At 57.3% G+C, this 14339-nt stretch overlaps 1 protein-coding gene across 1 annotated transcript in view; it reads right to left on the reverse strand.

The window, feature by feature from the left end:
* The window catches only part of LOC139009366 (interleukin-4 receptor subunit alpha-like), a 35054-nt gene that overhangs the window by 7700 nt on the left and 13015 nt on the right, over nt 1–14339 (reverse strand). The window contains 5 exon segments of the mRNA XM_070413631.1: nt 708–864; nt 2271–2422; nt 3529–3680; nt 5482–5620; nt 6795–6882. Of these exon segments, the coding sequence (XP_070269732.1) occupies nt 708–864; nt 2271–2422; nt 3529–3680; nt 5482–5620; nt 6795–6864 (670 nt within the window). The 5' untranslated portion in view covers nt 6865–6882.

Consider the following 14339-nt stretch of genomic DNA (forward strand, 5'->3'; position numbering starts at 1 on the left):
AAAGAAATGGCATCTTTATTTTCACTCACTTCTAACTCCTCGCATTTCCTCCCATTAGAAATGGAGGGAGCAAACCACGGTTAGAGCATCATCAGTCACTCAGCTGCCAACAGCAATCACAGCTGTTCTCCTACCACATTGCGGCTGCCAGATCACAAAATGTCACTTATCTCATCCGCTTTCCAATGACAGCATTTATAGAACTGCCCTCGCTCCTGTTTCTAATGTGTTAATAGAGAAGCATATATTTCCAGATAACAAGTATATTTAAGATATTTTTTATAATTGCATAAAATTAGTTCCCCTGTAATCCTATTACTTTATTTATACCTTTAAGAACATTATTCTGAATGGGTCCTCAGGCCTCCCTGACTGCCAAAGGGTCCATGACACAAAAGGCCAATCATCTCTGTCCTGAGAGATGGAGCCATGGGAGGAAGACCGCCCACAGACCAGCACAGTTGGACTGTTACACAGCAAGAAGCACATTTCCACATGTGAAAGCTCGGACAGCGTGGGCACCTGTTACTGCAGCCTCGCCTGCCCGCCCGGGCCAGTGCGCCATGCCCGTCATTCCTCTGTTACCTGCCGTGGAGGCGTCCTAAGACGGAGACCCAGATGCTCGGCCAGGGCCAGTGTCTGGGCACAGTGTGTGTGTGTGTGTGGGGGGGGATTCTAACTGCTCAGCACTCACCACGGATACTCACCGTGAAGCCACTGGACTCGGGGGCTCCACTCGCTCCACATGCTGTTGTAGTCCCGGGCCCAGGCCCGCACCCGCGCGCTGTAGAGGGCCCCGGGCTTCAGGGTGCTGGCTGGGACTCGGAGGGTGTGCTCCCTGTAGGTCACATTACTGACTAGGAACTGGGGGGGAAGGAAGACATTACTGCACGGCTGGGGGCGGCGGTACCACTCGCACTCGGGCTGCCGTCCGTGGCTGACCCCACAGCGAGTAAGAGCCAGCAGCCTGATGTCTGGTCGCTCCTCCAGCTCAGGCATTGTTTGGCACCTCCATCGCCGTGACCGGACTCGAGGGAGAGGGGTCAGGAAACCGGCCCCCCTACCCCCACTGACCAGCCCTCGGACATGAGGGGGGCGAGTCGATGAGCCTTTCTGAGTGTTAGTTTCCTCATCCGTAAACTGAGGGCAAGGGTCCCTACTGTCACTTTCGGGCTGTGTGACCTTAGGTCAGTGACAGAACCTCTCTGGTCCTCGATGTCCTCTTCTGCAATGAGGATAATAAAAGTGCCTGCCTCCCGGGGTGGCTGTGAGGAGTAAATGGGTTGATGCAGGGACGCGCTTAGGACAGGGCCTGGCACGCAGGGAGCGTGATGATTTTTCCGAAGCACAGACAGAGTCACCGGCCCCTCGCTCCCTCATGGGCTCTCTAGAGCCTCCTGGTCCAGCCCAATCACATGGCCCCAATCTCAGCCCCGCCTACCAGCCCAGTCACATGGCCCGGAACCTCAGCCCCGCCCACCCAGCCCCCACTGGGAAGAGACTGCCAGGATCTGTAGCTAAGTGGACAAGGTTAGATGAGATTAGTAGGTGTTGTCTGCTGCTTGTTGTGTTAAAAAAATGGTGTTGGACAGACTGAGGGCCCCAGGATCCCCCCTTGTATCTTGCCCTCGTGCGGTCCCTCCTCTTGAGTGTGGGCAGGGCTGTGACTTGTTTCTCACCGACAGGACATGCAAAGGTGATGGGTGTGTGGGACCGCACGTGTGATTACATCATATGAGACTCATTCCGACTCCCCGGACGCCCTCTCTCCCCCTGGCTGGCTGGGAGAAGGCCACGAGGGAAGAAGGGAGGGTGGCCTCCTGCCAAGGGCCAGCAAGGGCCTGCGGCTCTCGGCCCAACAACCCACGGCACACGGATGCTGCCAACATCACAGGAGCCTGGGAGCCACCCTCCCTGTGAGCCTCAGGCGAGACCGCAGCCCTGGCCATGTCTGCCTTGACCATCAGCATCAGGAGGGAGACGATGCTGAGTGAGGGTCTCGCGGTGGGACTCGGTCATCTGAGAGTGTCCCTCCCGGCCCCTGGGACACCCGGCTGTGCCCAGAGCCTCCTTTACAGGGAGGAGCAGGGCCCACAAATCATGTCCCTTCTCTGCGCACTGGGCACCAGGAAGGGGTGGGGGGACAGAAGCCGGGACTCCAGGTCCCGGGGCTGCTGTCAGCGGGCTCCTCTCTGTCCCCCACCCTGGGGCGGGGTCTCCGCTCTCCGAGTCCCAGGAGCTGGTGCAGACCCCCCACAGTGCCCACTCACCTCCGTGGGGTCGTCTTCATTTGAAATGTTGACCAGGTAGAAGAGCTCAGAGTGCAGGATACTCTCAGGAGGGTACGGGTCGCTCCAGGTCAGCTGCCACGTGTGGGAGTCGGTGGCGTTAACTGTGAGGTTTCCGGGGGCCCTGGGTTTCACTGGGGAGAAGCGGGGCCTGGTGAGGGCTTGTGGGCCCTGGGAACCCGGGCCACTGAGGTTCTCAGTCAACACCACCTCCGCACACATTTGTAAGGCACCACGCAGACTCACAGGCATAACCGTTGCCATCCTAGCACTCATTCTAGCGTCGCTCCACTTCTACCTGGAGCCACAGGGAACCCAAAACGGAACCCAAACCTCAGCGTTTGCACTTTCGTCCTTCACACTTTTTCTTTATTTTGATTCATGTGTTTAAACTTAGTCTCTTTTTAAGCAATCATATCAGTGAGATCACAAGTATATAAGATGCATTAAAGTCAACATACACGTGTGAGAATTATTTTAACTCACGGGTTTGTTCATGGGTCAATTTACCACCAGCGAGTGAGCAGGCCCCTCAGGAACTGCTGATGGAGTGGTGGAGGCTGCGAGAGGCTGCCTGTCCTGCTCAGTAGCTGGGTGACCTAGGCAGGTTACTTGCCTTCTCACTACTACAGTTTATTCAATTGCAAAATGGAGATAGGAACTCTCTTTTGGAAACGGAGGCTCAGAGAGGTAATGTGACTTGCCCAAGGCCACACAGCAATAAATGGTGTTTTAAACTCCAGTCACTACCCCCAGCCAGCTCCTGGGGAATGCCTGCAAGGGCCCCGGGCAGCAGTATAAAGTCAGCCTTCCATGTAGACCAAGCATGTCAAACTCAAAGGCTAACACGGGCCAAATGAACGAGGCATGCAGCCCGAGGCTGCGAGTTTGACATGCTTGGTCCGGACTGTGTGAAGCAGCAGCAGCTGAGCAGTCGAGGGAGGGTGGAGGACGGTTCCCAGCTCAGTTTCCGGTCTGCAGCAAGCACGCCTTCCACCAAGCAGCCTGCTCAACACCCAGTCAGGGCACTCACATTTGGGGGGTTGAGATGTCTGAGCTGAAGAGGCCTGGTGCTGCTCAGCCCAACCCCATTTCAAAGAGGGGAGGACTAAGGCCCAGACCGGGCAAGAACCCCATCGAGTTTAAGGAAAGGCTGCTTGGGCCCCTCCCCCAGTTGGAGTCTGCCTGGCCCACCCCAGGGCCGGGGCTTAGAGCACCCACCCCGCCCCTCCCCACTCACCATGCTCGCTAGGCTTGAAGGAGCCACTCCACAGCCACTGCTTCGCTGCCCACAGGTCCAGCTGGTAGGTGTCCCCACTGACTATGATGTCCATCAGCATGTCGCACAGGCACACAGCGCTCTCTCCATTCACAGGGACACACGTGTGGTTTCTGTGGACACGGGCTGTGTTAGGCTGGTCGTGCACGTATGGGTGTCCCCCGTACATGCCTTAAGGAACCACATGCTCTTTCAGTTCCTGGTCACCTGCCTCAAGGACCAGGTCAGGGCCGAAACCGGTTTGGCTCAGTGGATAGAGCGTCGGCCTGCGGACTGAAAGGTCCCGGGTTCGATTCCGGTCAAGGGCATGTACCTTGGTTGCGGGCACATCCCCAGTGGGAGATGTGCAGGAGGCAGCTAATCAATGTTTTTCTCTCATCGATGTTTCTAACTCTCTATCTCTCTCCCTTCCTCTCTGTAAAAAATCAATAAAATATTAAAAAAAAAAAAAAAGGACCAGGTCAGGGGACTGGAAAGCAGAGCGGCCAGAGTGCGTGGTGGGGACGGTGGGCTAGGACTGCCTTCCCTGCTGCCACAGCCCCTCACCACATCACACCCCTCGGTCCCAGGACTCAGCTCGTCCCTGAAGGCCAGTGAAAGGGAAGACCGTGGCATTGAAGAACCTGTAACAGCACGTGCGTGTGCTAGCATACCTCGGGGCGCAGCCTCTCCCGTGCAGGGCACTGCGGCACACGCCCTGCCACCACACGTCATCCTAACGTGCTGCCCCAAACAGCCAACCTGTGTCTCGTCCAGGGGGCGGCAAACATTTTCTGTAAAGGGCCAGACTCTGAGAGCCAGACAATTTCTGTCCCCACTACACACGCTGCCGATCAAGCACAGAAGCAGCCGTAGGCAACACGTGAACGAACGGGCGTGGCCACGTGCCAACTTACAAAACAGATGGTGGCCCAGTGTGGCCCAGGGTTCCATCTCCGGCCTAAGCCGATGTACTGCGCACAGGAGCACAGTGCGCCCACCTTAGCGCATTGTGGAACACCACCTGTCGTGCACCCACACGCTGCGCCGCGGGGCCTGACTGCGCGCCTGTGTACCTGACTGTGTCCTGGGCACCCCGTGATGGCGCCCCATGTACATGGACTGTCCCAGTGAGTCATGGAACATGCACCTCATGTTCCGTGCTGAACTCCACACCGACACTGCGCCCCAACAATGGTCACGCCCGTGGGCTCTGAGTGTGGTCTGGGGACCCACAGGTCAGACCACCTGCCACTGAACTCTCTCTCTCACACACGTACCAAGGAGTTTTCTAGAGATCATGTGGTGTGTTATGGTGTCATGGCTCTGGTGGCTTGTGTGCTGTTGTGTTTAAATGTCCTGGTGTAATTCCTAACAGGGTATAGAGCGAACGCTATAGGCCAACTGCACAAACGCTTTTGCGGTCCTCGCTAATTTAAGCATGCTAGAGTCCTGAGACTAAGTCAGGGGTGGGCAAACTTTTTGACTCGAGGGCCACAATGGGTTCTTAAACTGGACCGGAGGGCCGGAACAAAAGCATGGATGGAGTGTTTGTGTGAACTAATATAAATTCAAAGTAAACATCATTACATAAAAGGGTACGGTCTTTTTTTTTTAAGTTTTATTCATTTCAAACGGGCCGGATCCGGCCCACGGGCCGTAGTTTGCCCACGGCTGGACTAAGTGCTTGAGAACCGCAGGTCTGGGCCAATATTCCACCCACATCCACATGCCGCAGGCCTGGGTGCGTGTGCTCGGAGTGTCATGACACACCCACTGTATCACACACTGTGCCCGGCGCCCCAGCTCCAACCCTGGGCCCAGGAAGAACCGCAGGGAACTGCATTCGGCACCTGGCACTCCACTGGGACCAGGCGAACTCAGGCCAACCTCCTGGCCTCCCATTGCCCCCCACCTCCCCCGGCACAGGCTTACTCGGAGTTCGGAAAATCCAGCTGGTAGGTGAGGCGGAGCTCGGCGCTGCAGTCGGTGGGGCCGCCCATCCTCCACTCACAGGTGGAGGTGCTGAGGTAGTCGGAGAAGCAGGTGGGCCCATCCCGGACCTGAACACTCCCTGGGGAGACACAGGAGTGCTCTGAGCAGCCGCAGCCCAACAAGCAAGAGGGCCATGGGCCACCGGGAAGGTCGGAAACCAGCCCGAACAGGACCAAGGGGCCTATCACAAAGCAAGGGAACCACCGCCCGGGGACCGCTCCTGTGCCATCTTCACAGAGCCTCCAGCTGCACTGAGGCCATCCTGAAGCTGAAGAAGGGCCCTGGGGTACGGGCCCCCTGGGGGGACACCCCAATGACCTTTACGTGCTGCAGCTCACCTACTTGCCTTTGGCCAAATTAAAGGGAAAACAGGTGGCGGGGTGAGGAGGGCGACCCGCCAGCAGCACCTGCCCTGCAGCGCTCCCGCCCCACCCGCTCCACCCCGCTGAGCTCAGGAGGCTGATCCCCACAGTCTGTCACCCAGGTGCCCTTGGCCTCTGGCTCCTTGTTGGGTTTGGCCAATATCAAAGGGCGGGATGACAGGGTGGGGTGCTTCGTCCAGCTGGTCAGTGGCAGAGCTGGCTTTGAACCCGGCTTACTGGGGCGCCTCCTCCCTGGCCTCCCGGCCTCCACCCTTGTGCTTACAGACAAAGGGATCCCTTTTAGTGTCACAGTTCATGTCGTTCCTGTGCTCAAACCCTGCCAGGTCCTTCCTGACTTGGCCACCTGTCTCCCGGCCCCACCCCAGCCTCCTCTGGTCCCTCCAGCTCTCGAGGCAGGCTCTGGGCTCCGGCCTCCACTGAGGTCCCCCCGCAGGTATCTGCATGCTCCCCCTCCTTCAAGTCTTTGCTCAAGCGCCTAGTCACTCAGGAGGACCTCCCTGAGCATGTGTTTTAAATTGCAATCCTCCACTTGAGCCCGCTGTCCCAGCCCTCCCTGTTCTATATCGTCTTTTCCCACCACCTTCTGACAATCTAGAATTAGCTTATAATTAGGGCCATCTGTCATTGGCGGTCTCCTCCCACTACAGCGAAATCTCTAAGGCAGTGGTTCTCAACCATGGCTGTACATTAGAATCACCTGGGAATCTTTTTAAAATCCTGATTTCTGGGCCTCATCCTCCGGAAATTCTGTTTCTTTGTTATGGGGTGGGCCAAGGATCTTTGTTTTGTTCACTGATTGAGCCTGGCAGGTAGACAGTCCATACATGTTGAATGAATGAATGAATGAATGAATGAGAGGTGGTGACTTACCAGAGCCTGCCGCACACACCAGGATCAGGCAGCTCACAGGGAACGTGAGCCCAGAGCCAAGCCACCCCATCGGGAGGTCCTAAGGCACCTGCTGAGAGAAGGTGAGCCAGGTGAGTGCTGACTCGTGGTCCCCACAGCCCCAATCATCCCGCGTGCAGCCTTCAGAACTCACCTTACTCCAGACACGACCGCCCCCCACCCTGGCCATTTGTGTCTCGGCAACAGTGAGCCCTCCCTGTTCATCAGAGATCTGTTCATATCATGAAACCCGACCCAGATGCACAAAGCCCCGCGTGAGAGCCAGGAACACCTGTCCCGAGAGATGCTTCTTGGAAAAAAATCCCTAAGTTTGAGTACCCTCAGGCTTTTGGAAGTTCACAATGCACATGTGCAGGTAAAGGTTCTGATAAGTCCTGCAACAAGGAAACTTACTTTTCTTCACTTAACTCAACACTTACCAAATTTATTTACCCAACCTTCATTTGTGTGTGTGTCAACCCCCCAATTAATCCTCCGAAGGACTTACAATTCCTTGAAATAGTTTGGAAATTCTAACCCGACTGTCCAACCTTACAGAGTTGGTTAAATAAATGATGGTATACCCATGCAACGAAGTATTGGGCAGCCACTAAAAATGGTGCTGTAAAATGCGTTAGTCTGACTACATTAATGGCCTCAATTCTTCACTCCTGAGTCCGTGTAACCTTGCCTTGAACCCCACCCCACCCCCACCGCTCTGGGCAGGGCGGTCTCCCTGCATTTGGACTCTGGGCTCGCCATGTGACTGGCTTTGGCCAGCAGAATATTAGCCAGAGTGAGGCAGGCACAGGCCTGCTTTGCACAACCACTGCCTGGAGAACGTGCCTGGCCTCGCCTGTTGGAGGACGGTGACAGGCCAGTCCCAGCAGTCTCCCTCCGCACTGGCGACAGGCGGCTGCCCAGCCCTGTGGTGACCTCCACCTCCGCAGGGCTGGCAGCTGACCCGCGCTGACCTCAGGGGCATGAGCGAGCCCACGAGGTCAGGCCAGCCAGACGGCTGCGCCCACACGCTCGAGCTAGGAGTCCCTTACACGCCCCGAGGCTTTGTGCCTGCTCCTCACACAGCACATTACCCCTCCCCGACTTCTAGCCCCACAGAGGGTTATAGCAGTGAAAGCATGGACCACCCTCATGTGTTAACGACATCCCACAAGACGTCACTGGGGAATAAAGACTAGAAGGTACAGACACCCAAAGAGAAAGCACAGTTCGAATCCCCCAGATCACAAGCCCAGCAACACCCCACTCACATGTGGGGATTGATTCTCTCTTTGCTGCTATGGACACAGGGAGGTAAATGTGAAATTCAGTTACCAAAACAGCAGCACCGTCTACACATGAAAACTTGAGTTTTAAACTCACTGCACCATTAACATCACTCCCCGCCACAAGGTTCAGATGCAGAGCCTCAGGTCAGTGTGGCCCCTGGTGCGGTGTGCCTGGCGCTGGGCTGAGCCTTACTTACTCTGTTACTTGGTTCCGCACGGGGTGATGTCTGCCCGTCCCCGGGGACCTCACCACACGTTTCTCCTATCATCTCCTTAAGTCCCGGACCTGCTCGCCCTGCGCTCCTGTGAGCCCTCCGACCTCAGTCTCCATGGCACTGGGCACTGCGGGGACCACGGGAGCTGACACACGGAGGCCTCAAGCCACCTGGCACGGGGGGGTGGGGGGGTGGAGGAAGGTCGCCAGTGGTTTCCTGAGGATGATGCTCAGAAGCAGAACCCCATCGGGCCACCAGCGTCACCCCTGGCACCTCATGCCGAATGCCCCCTACAAAGCACTGTCCTGGGCTGTATTCCGGGCAGTGCTGACAGCGCCCACCTGAGTTCCCATGGGTCTCTATCTTGGGGTCATGTCCAGAGAGGCAGCTGCCAGGTCTCCTCCTGCCACTCGGTAGCCATGTGCTGCCCAGTCACTGTCTCTGGGCTCCGGCCGCTCTACCTGCACCGGGAGTGACGGATGACGCTCCCAGGTGCCCTGCACAGAGGAGGCGCGGCCCTAACACACTCTGCCCTGTCCGCCCAGGACCCAGCCGGGCATGGGATCACCATGCGTCCCGGCGCCCAGGTCATGGCTTCTAAATCCTACTCTGCTTTGAAAGGAACCAGCGCCCCTTAGGGAAATTCTGGCTCCAGGAGCAGGGAGGGGCCCGCCTGGACTGTCCCTGTGCCAGGAAGGAAGAGCTCAGGAATGCTGGGGACACAGTGAAGGGCAGGAGTCAGCTCGGATGGTGCCCACTGGCCCACCTGGGCACAACGGAAGCATCACAGTGACATTATATAAACCAGCTGTAGCCCCAGGAGTTAGAGCAGGGGTGCAGGAGTCTGCAGTGACAGGTCACAAGTCGGGGAGCAGGGACAGCTCTCATCACCACGGCAGCCTCTAGCTCCCCACCAACCTCGTGTTAGTTATTTACTAATTAATGAGTCGAGTAACTAACATCATGATTTTACATAATCTATCTACACTAATAAAAGAGAAACATGGTAATTAGCGTACGACCACTACCCTTTTCATTGGCTAATCAGGGCGATATGCAAATTGACTGCCAACTAAGATGGCAGTTAATTTGCATATGTAGGCACAATGCAGGGAGGCGAAAGGGAAAGCAGGAAGAAGCCTCCTGCCACTGACAGTGATGGGAAACCCAGTGGGGAGCTAAGAGCTGGGGGGCAGGGCAAAGGCGGACCCCAGGGCCGCCTTTGCCCTGCCCCCCTGCCATGATCGGAGAATCCGGTGCCTTTGCCGTCCTGGGAAGTAGGGGTGGAGCCAGCTTTGGGAGCGGGCGAAGCTGGCAGTCCTGGGAGTTTCCCAGCCCCAAACCCAGCTTCTGCGATCCCTGACCACAGAAGCTGGGTGCGGGTCAGGGAAGCGTCCGCCGCCGCCAGCGTCCCCAGCCGCGGCTTCCCAGCCCAGCACCCAGGGGCAGAGGGGGAGATCGTGGGCAGGGACAGAGCGGGAGATTGTGGGGAGCAGGGGCGGAGTCAGCAATCCTGGGCAGCTGGGGCTCCCCTGCCCAGGCCTAAGGCCTCGGCCAGAGGCGTTAGGCCTGGGCAGGGGCAGAGCGGGAGATCAAGGGGAGCTGGGGGTCTCCTGCCCAGGACTAATGCCTCCACCAGAGGCCTTAGGTCTTGGCAGGGGCGGTGTCAGAGATCGTGGGTAGCAGGGGCGGAGCCAGGAATGGTGGGAGCTGGGGGGTACCCTGCCCAGGCCTGACACCTCTGCTGGAGGCCTCAGGCCTGGGCAAGGGGCCAATTCGGTGATCGGTGATTGGAGGGTGATGAGGGTAAACTCCTCTGGTCGAGGCATCAGGCCTGGGCGGGGGGCGGAGCCAGCAATCGGAGGGGGCTGGGGATCCCCTGCCCAGGCCTGATGCCTGGGCCAGAGGCATCAGGCCTGGGTGGGGGGCAGAGCTGGTGACTGGGGGGATATGAGGGTCCCCTTGCCCAGGCCTGAAGCCTGGGTCAGAGGCATCAGGCCTGGGCGGGGGTCAGAGCCAGTGATCGGGGGGGAGATGGGGGTCCCCTGTCCAAGCCTGACACCTCTGCGGAGGCATCAGGCTTGTGCAAGGGGCCGATCGGGCGATAGGAGGGTGATGGGGGTCAACGCCTAAGGGCTCCCAGTATGTGAGAGGGGGCAGGCTGGGCTGAGGGACACTCCCCCCCCCAACCTAGTGCACGAATTTCGTGCACCGGGCCCCTAGTATATATATAATTGTGCATAACTTTACACACAGAAGCCAGGAAGACACCACCTTCACCGCGGGGTCAGAGTTAGCATCGCCCGGAGCGGACCGAGCAAGGCCACGCGCTTCCTGCAGCTCTGCCCCGAGAGGAAAGGACGGGCCCTCGGGGTTCCTGCCCCGAATTCACAAACCTGCAGAGGCTCAGAGAGGCCGGAGCTGAGGGCGCCGGGGAGGAACTGGCCCATCCCCACGGGGGTGAAGGGCAAGGAGCGTGTGGGAGAGACTGAGGGCCGCGGTGGCCTCGTTCACTGCCGGTCCCAGTGCCGGCGTCGGTGTCGGGCACGCAGCACGTGTTCAGTGAAGCTCGGCTGAATCAAGTCACTTTGGAGAGACACATGCCCCTGACGGGCTCCGCATGGGGCTGCAGGCTCTCCCCCGGGAGATGGGTACCCCTTCCTTGCGGTCACGTGACGATCAGGAAGCGGGGGAGGGAGTGCGGTGGTGGGCTGTGACGCAGCTTCCTCTGCAGAGTCCCGTCACTTTCCCTCTCGCGGCTCACAGGTACCACCGCGTCCTGCGGCAGAGGGGGCCAGGGCGTCACTTCAGCCCCGATTCTGAATAGAGAGAAACAGGGAGGCGAAGATGCCTGTCCGAGGCCACGCCGCAGAAGGGCTGTCGTGGTAAAGGCCTCCAAAAGGGTGGACTGAAACAGCACCCTGACCGCAGCCAGGGTGTCATCTTTCACACACACACACACACACACACACACGCACACGCATACGTGCGCTCGCACACGGCACTCATCAGCGGGCTTCACAGGATGCGGGAGCTGCATTTCAGGGAAACCGTGGCCCAGGTGCAGGTAAATAAGGATTAAAAACAAGAACTGCCAAGGGATCCCAGTCAAGCCTGTGACAGGAGGAAACAACTCCCAGCCCGCACCCTCAGTCAGCGAACCTGACCTGCTGGAGTTGGGCGGAGTCTCAGGGGTGGCCTGCCAACTGGACAGGGAGCCCCGCGAACACCCATCTCGGACATGCTGTGGTGCAGCGTCTGCTCGCACTCCTCCACAGACAGGCACGCACCCCAGGTCCTGGCTGCGCAGAGCCTGGCCATTGGCAACAGCTGCCTGTGTGGAGCCAAGGACCGTGCAGATAAAATCCTGCGTGTGAAGTACCCGCATTGTGCTCGGCACTTTGCGAGGTGCGGTAGAAGCATGACCTTATGGGGTCTGCCCGAGACCCTGCCAGATGGGCTGTGATCCCCACTTTCCACCCAAGGAACCGAGGCCAGAGGTCAAATAACTTGCCCATCAGGTTCCACCGCTAATGAGAGGGCAGAGCTAGAGCCAGGTCTGTTGGCTTCCGAGCCCAAGGCACCTTCCAATGTATCAACGCCTTCGATATCTCCTCCCAGAACCGCAGGCCGAACCCAACGAGATGAATGAAATGAGCCAGAAAGAGCTGGCCATCCTGCTTGTCAATTTCAAGCATCGGCTGCCCGCGCACAGGACCAGGAGGGCTGACTGAGCAGCAGAAAAAGCCGAGGATCTGTATTGTCTACAAACCCCCATGAGCCAGAGGTGAAGCAGCAACTTAAACAAACAAAAATACCAACTAAAGCCATATTAACAGACATGAGAGCCAGGACAAGGGAGGGGACTGTGCCCACACACACCTGTGCTTCCCTGTGGAAGAAACGCCACCGACCTGAAGCTTGTTGAGGATGACAACTAGCACAGAGAGGGCCCCAAGCCCCAGAGGGCGGGTCTGTGCCTAAAGGCTCTGCCCTCTTATAACCTGCAGCCTCATCCTTCACTTAACATGCGATATTTACCACATCCCTCTACCATTTATCCATATTAATTTTTTAATATATATTTTTTATTGATTTCAGGGAGGAAGGGAGAGAGATAGATAGAAACATCAATGATAGAAACATGCAACTTGGGCATGTGCCCTTGGTGGGAACCCTTTAGTCCGCAGGCCGATGCTCTATCCACTCAGCCAAACCGGCTAGGGCTCTCTCTACACATTTCAGTCATATTAATTCATTCAACACTCAAAACAGCCCCAGGAAGTGGGTGCTATTATTTCCCATTTTCAGAGGAGGAACCAAGGCACAGAGCGGTGCTAGCGACTGGCCTGGCTGCAGGTGGCAGCCTGGATGTGAGCAGGGCGCTCAGGCCCAGAGCCCCCACGCTCAGCCTCTCCCTCTGTCCTTAATGTCCTGGGACCACGGGCCCCTCTGAACATGGGTGCAAACTCCAACCCCTCTTTCTAGACAAGCGCGGACCTTTAGCTTTGCCTTCCACTTTAGGGGTCCACAGATCCCTGAGCCCAGGGAGGACTCCAGGTCAGAGGCCTCTTCTCTGGGCAATGAGCAGATTGGAGGGTCTTTGAACAGGGTTGTGGCGGGATTTTCCCCAGCTCAGAATGGGACTGAGAGAATAAGGGGATGCGGACTAACAGCCTTCTCCATGCTGCTGGCACCCAGGCCACGAGCTGCCCGCTCACGTCCCTCACTGGCCTCGGCTCCCAGAGGTGTCTTCAGCCAGAGGCACACTCCCCAGGGTCACAGCCCACCCAGGAGGGGCATCCCCGACACAGAACACAGTCCACGCCCGGGAGCGAAAGCGGCCAATCCAAGGGGACGCTCTGCCTGACTCCATGTATGTACCATTTCAGTGTGTAACGTTCTCGAAATGGCAGCACTGGAGAGGGAGCGCAGGACACTGCGGGGTAAGTGAGGACAGGCAGGAAGGGAGGGCGGTGTGGCTATAAAAGGCAACACAGGGAGGGATCCCCGTGAGGACAGACCGCTTGGCATCTTGCCTGCGGGGGTGGAGACACAGGCTGTGCGTGTGATAAAACTGCACAGAACTAAAGGCCTCACGCGAGTGAGAGCAGGACAGCGGGGCGAGCTGCACGAGGTCCTGGCCGTGGCCGCCACCTCAGTTCTGTAAGGTGTCACCTGCGCGCAGCTGAGCGTACGGGGATCTCCGTATTATCTCTTTCCCCTGCGTGTGAGTCCACAGTTATCTCAAAATTAAAGGTTTAAGGAAATAAGAAACCTCAAGCCCCTGTCACCCATCCACTGTCCCCTCTCCGTCCCCCACAAGTCTGTGTCCCACTGGCCCTGACACTCCCAGCCCTTCTGTCCGGTGCAGCCTTTGCACCCAGAAACCCATCACCTAACCAGGGCTGCCCGTGGTACTTATCACGGCACCTGCTTCTATCTGCCGTGTACTTATCACCGTCTCTAATCATATCACTGAGGTTACATGTGTGAATGCTGGTTTTATTTCAGGAGGTAGATGGCAAAGATAGAATGATCTGACTGCAAACAATTTTCAACTTCCTCAGATCAAAACACGCCAAAGAAGAAACAGAAAGCAAGCAAAAGACTAGAAAAAAGTAGTAATGCACATAATGGAGGGTTGATGGCTTATCACATATAAAAAGGTCTTACAAAATCAGGTCTTACAAGACAAACAGCCTTTAAGAAACATCGGCAAAGGACATAAATGGGTCACCGAGGAAGCATTCAGTGTTGCCACAACATGCAATAGCCCCTCACGCTGCTGCTGGGTCCTGAAGGGCGGCGTGTAGAAGATGGCCTGTGACGCTTAAATGATTTCTTTGTCTTCACACGTAGAGGAGAACGCGAGCCCATGAGGCCGAGCTGTGGTCTGCCGTGGGCATTGCCTTGTCCCCAGGGCCTAAACAGGGCCTGCTACGGGCCCAGTATGTGCTCAATAAACAGCTATGAAATGAGTGGTTGGCTAATCTTCAGCAACAACAAATTCAGTCATCTAC

The sequence above is a fragment of the Myotis yumanensis genome, unplaced genomic scaffold, assembly GCF_028538775.1.
Source record: "Myotis yumanensis isolate MYYU_CA2020_CCGP unplaced genomic scaffold, mMyoYum1.0.hap1 SCAF_4, whole genome shotgun sequence".
In the NCBI taxonomy this organism is placed as follows: domain Eukaryota; kingdom Metazoa; phylum Chordata; class Mammalia; order Chiroptera; family Vespertilionidae; genus Myotis; species Myotis yumanensis.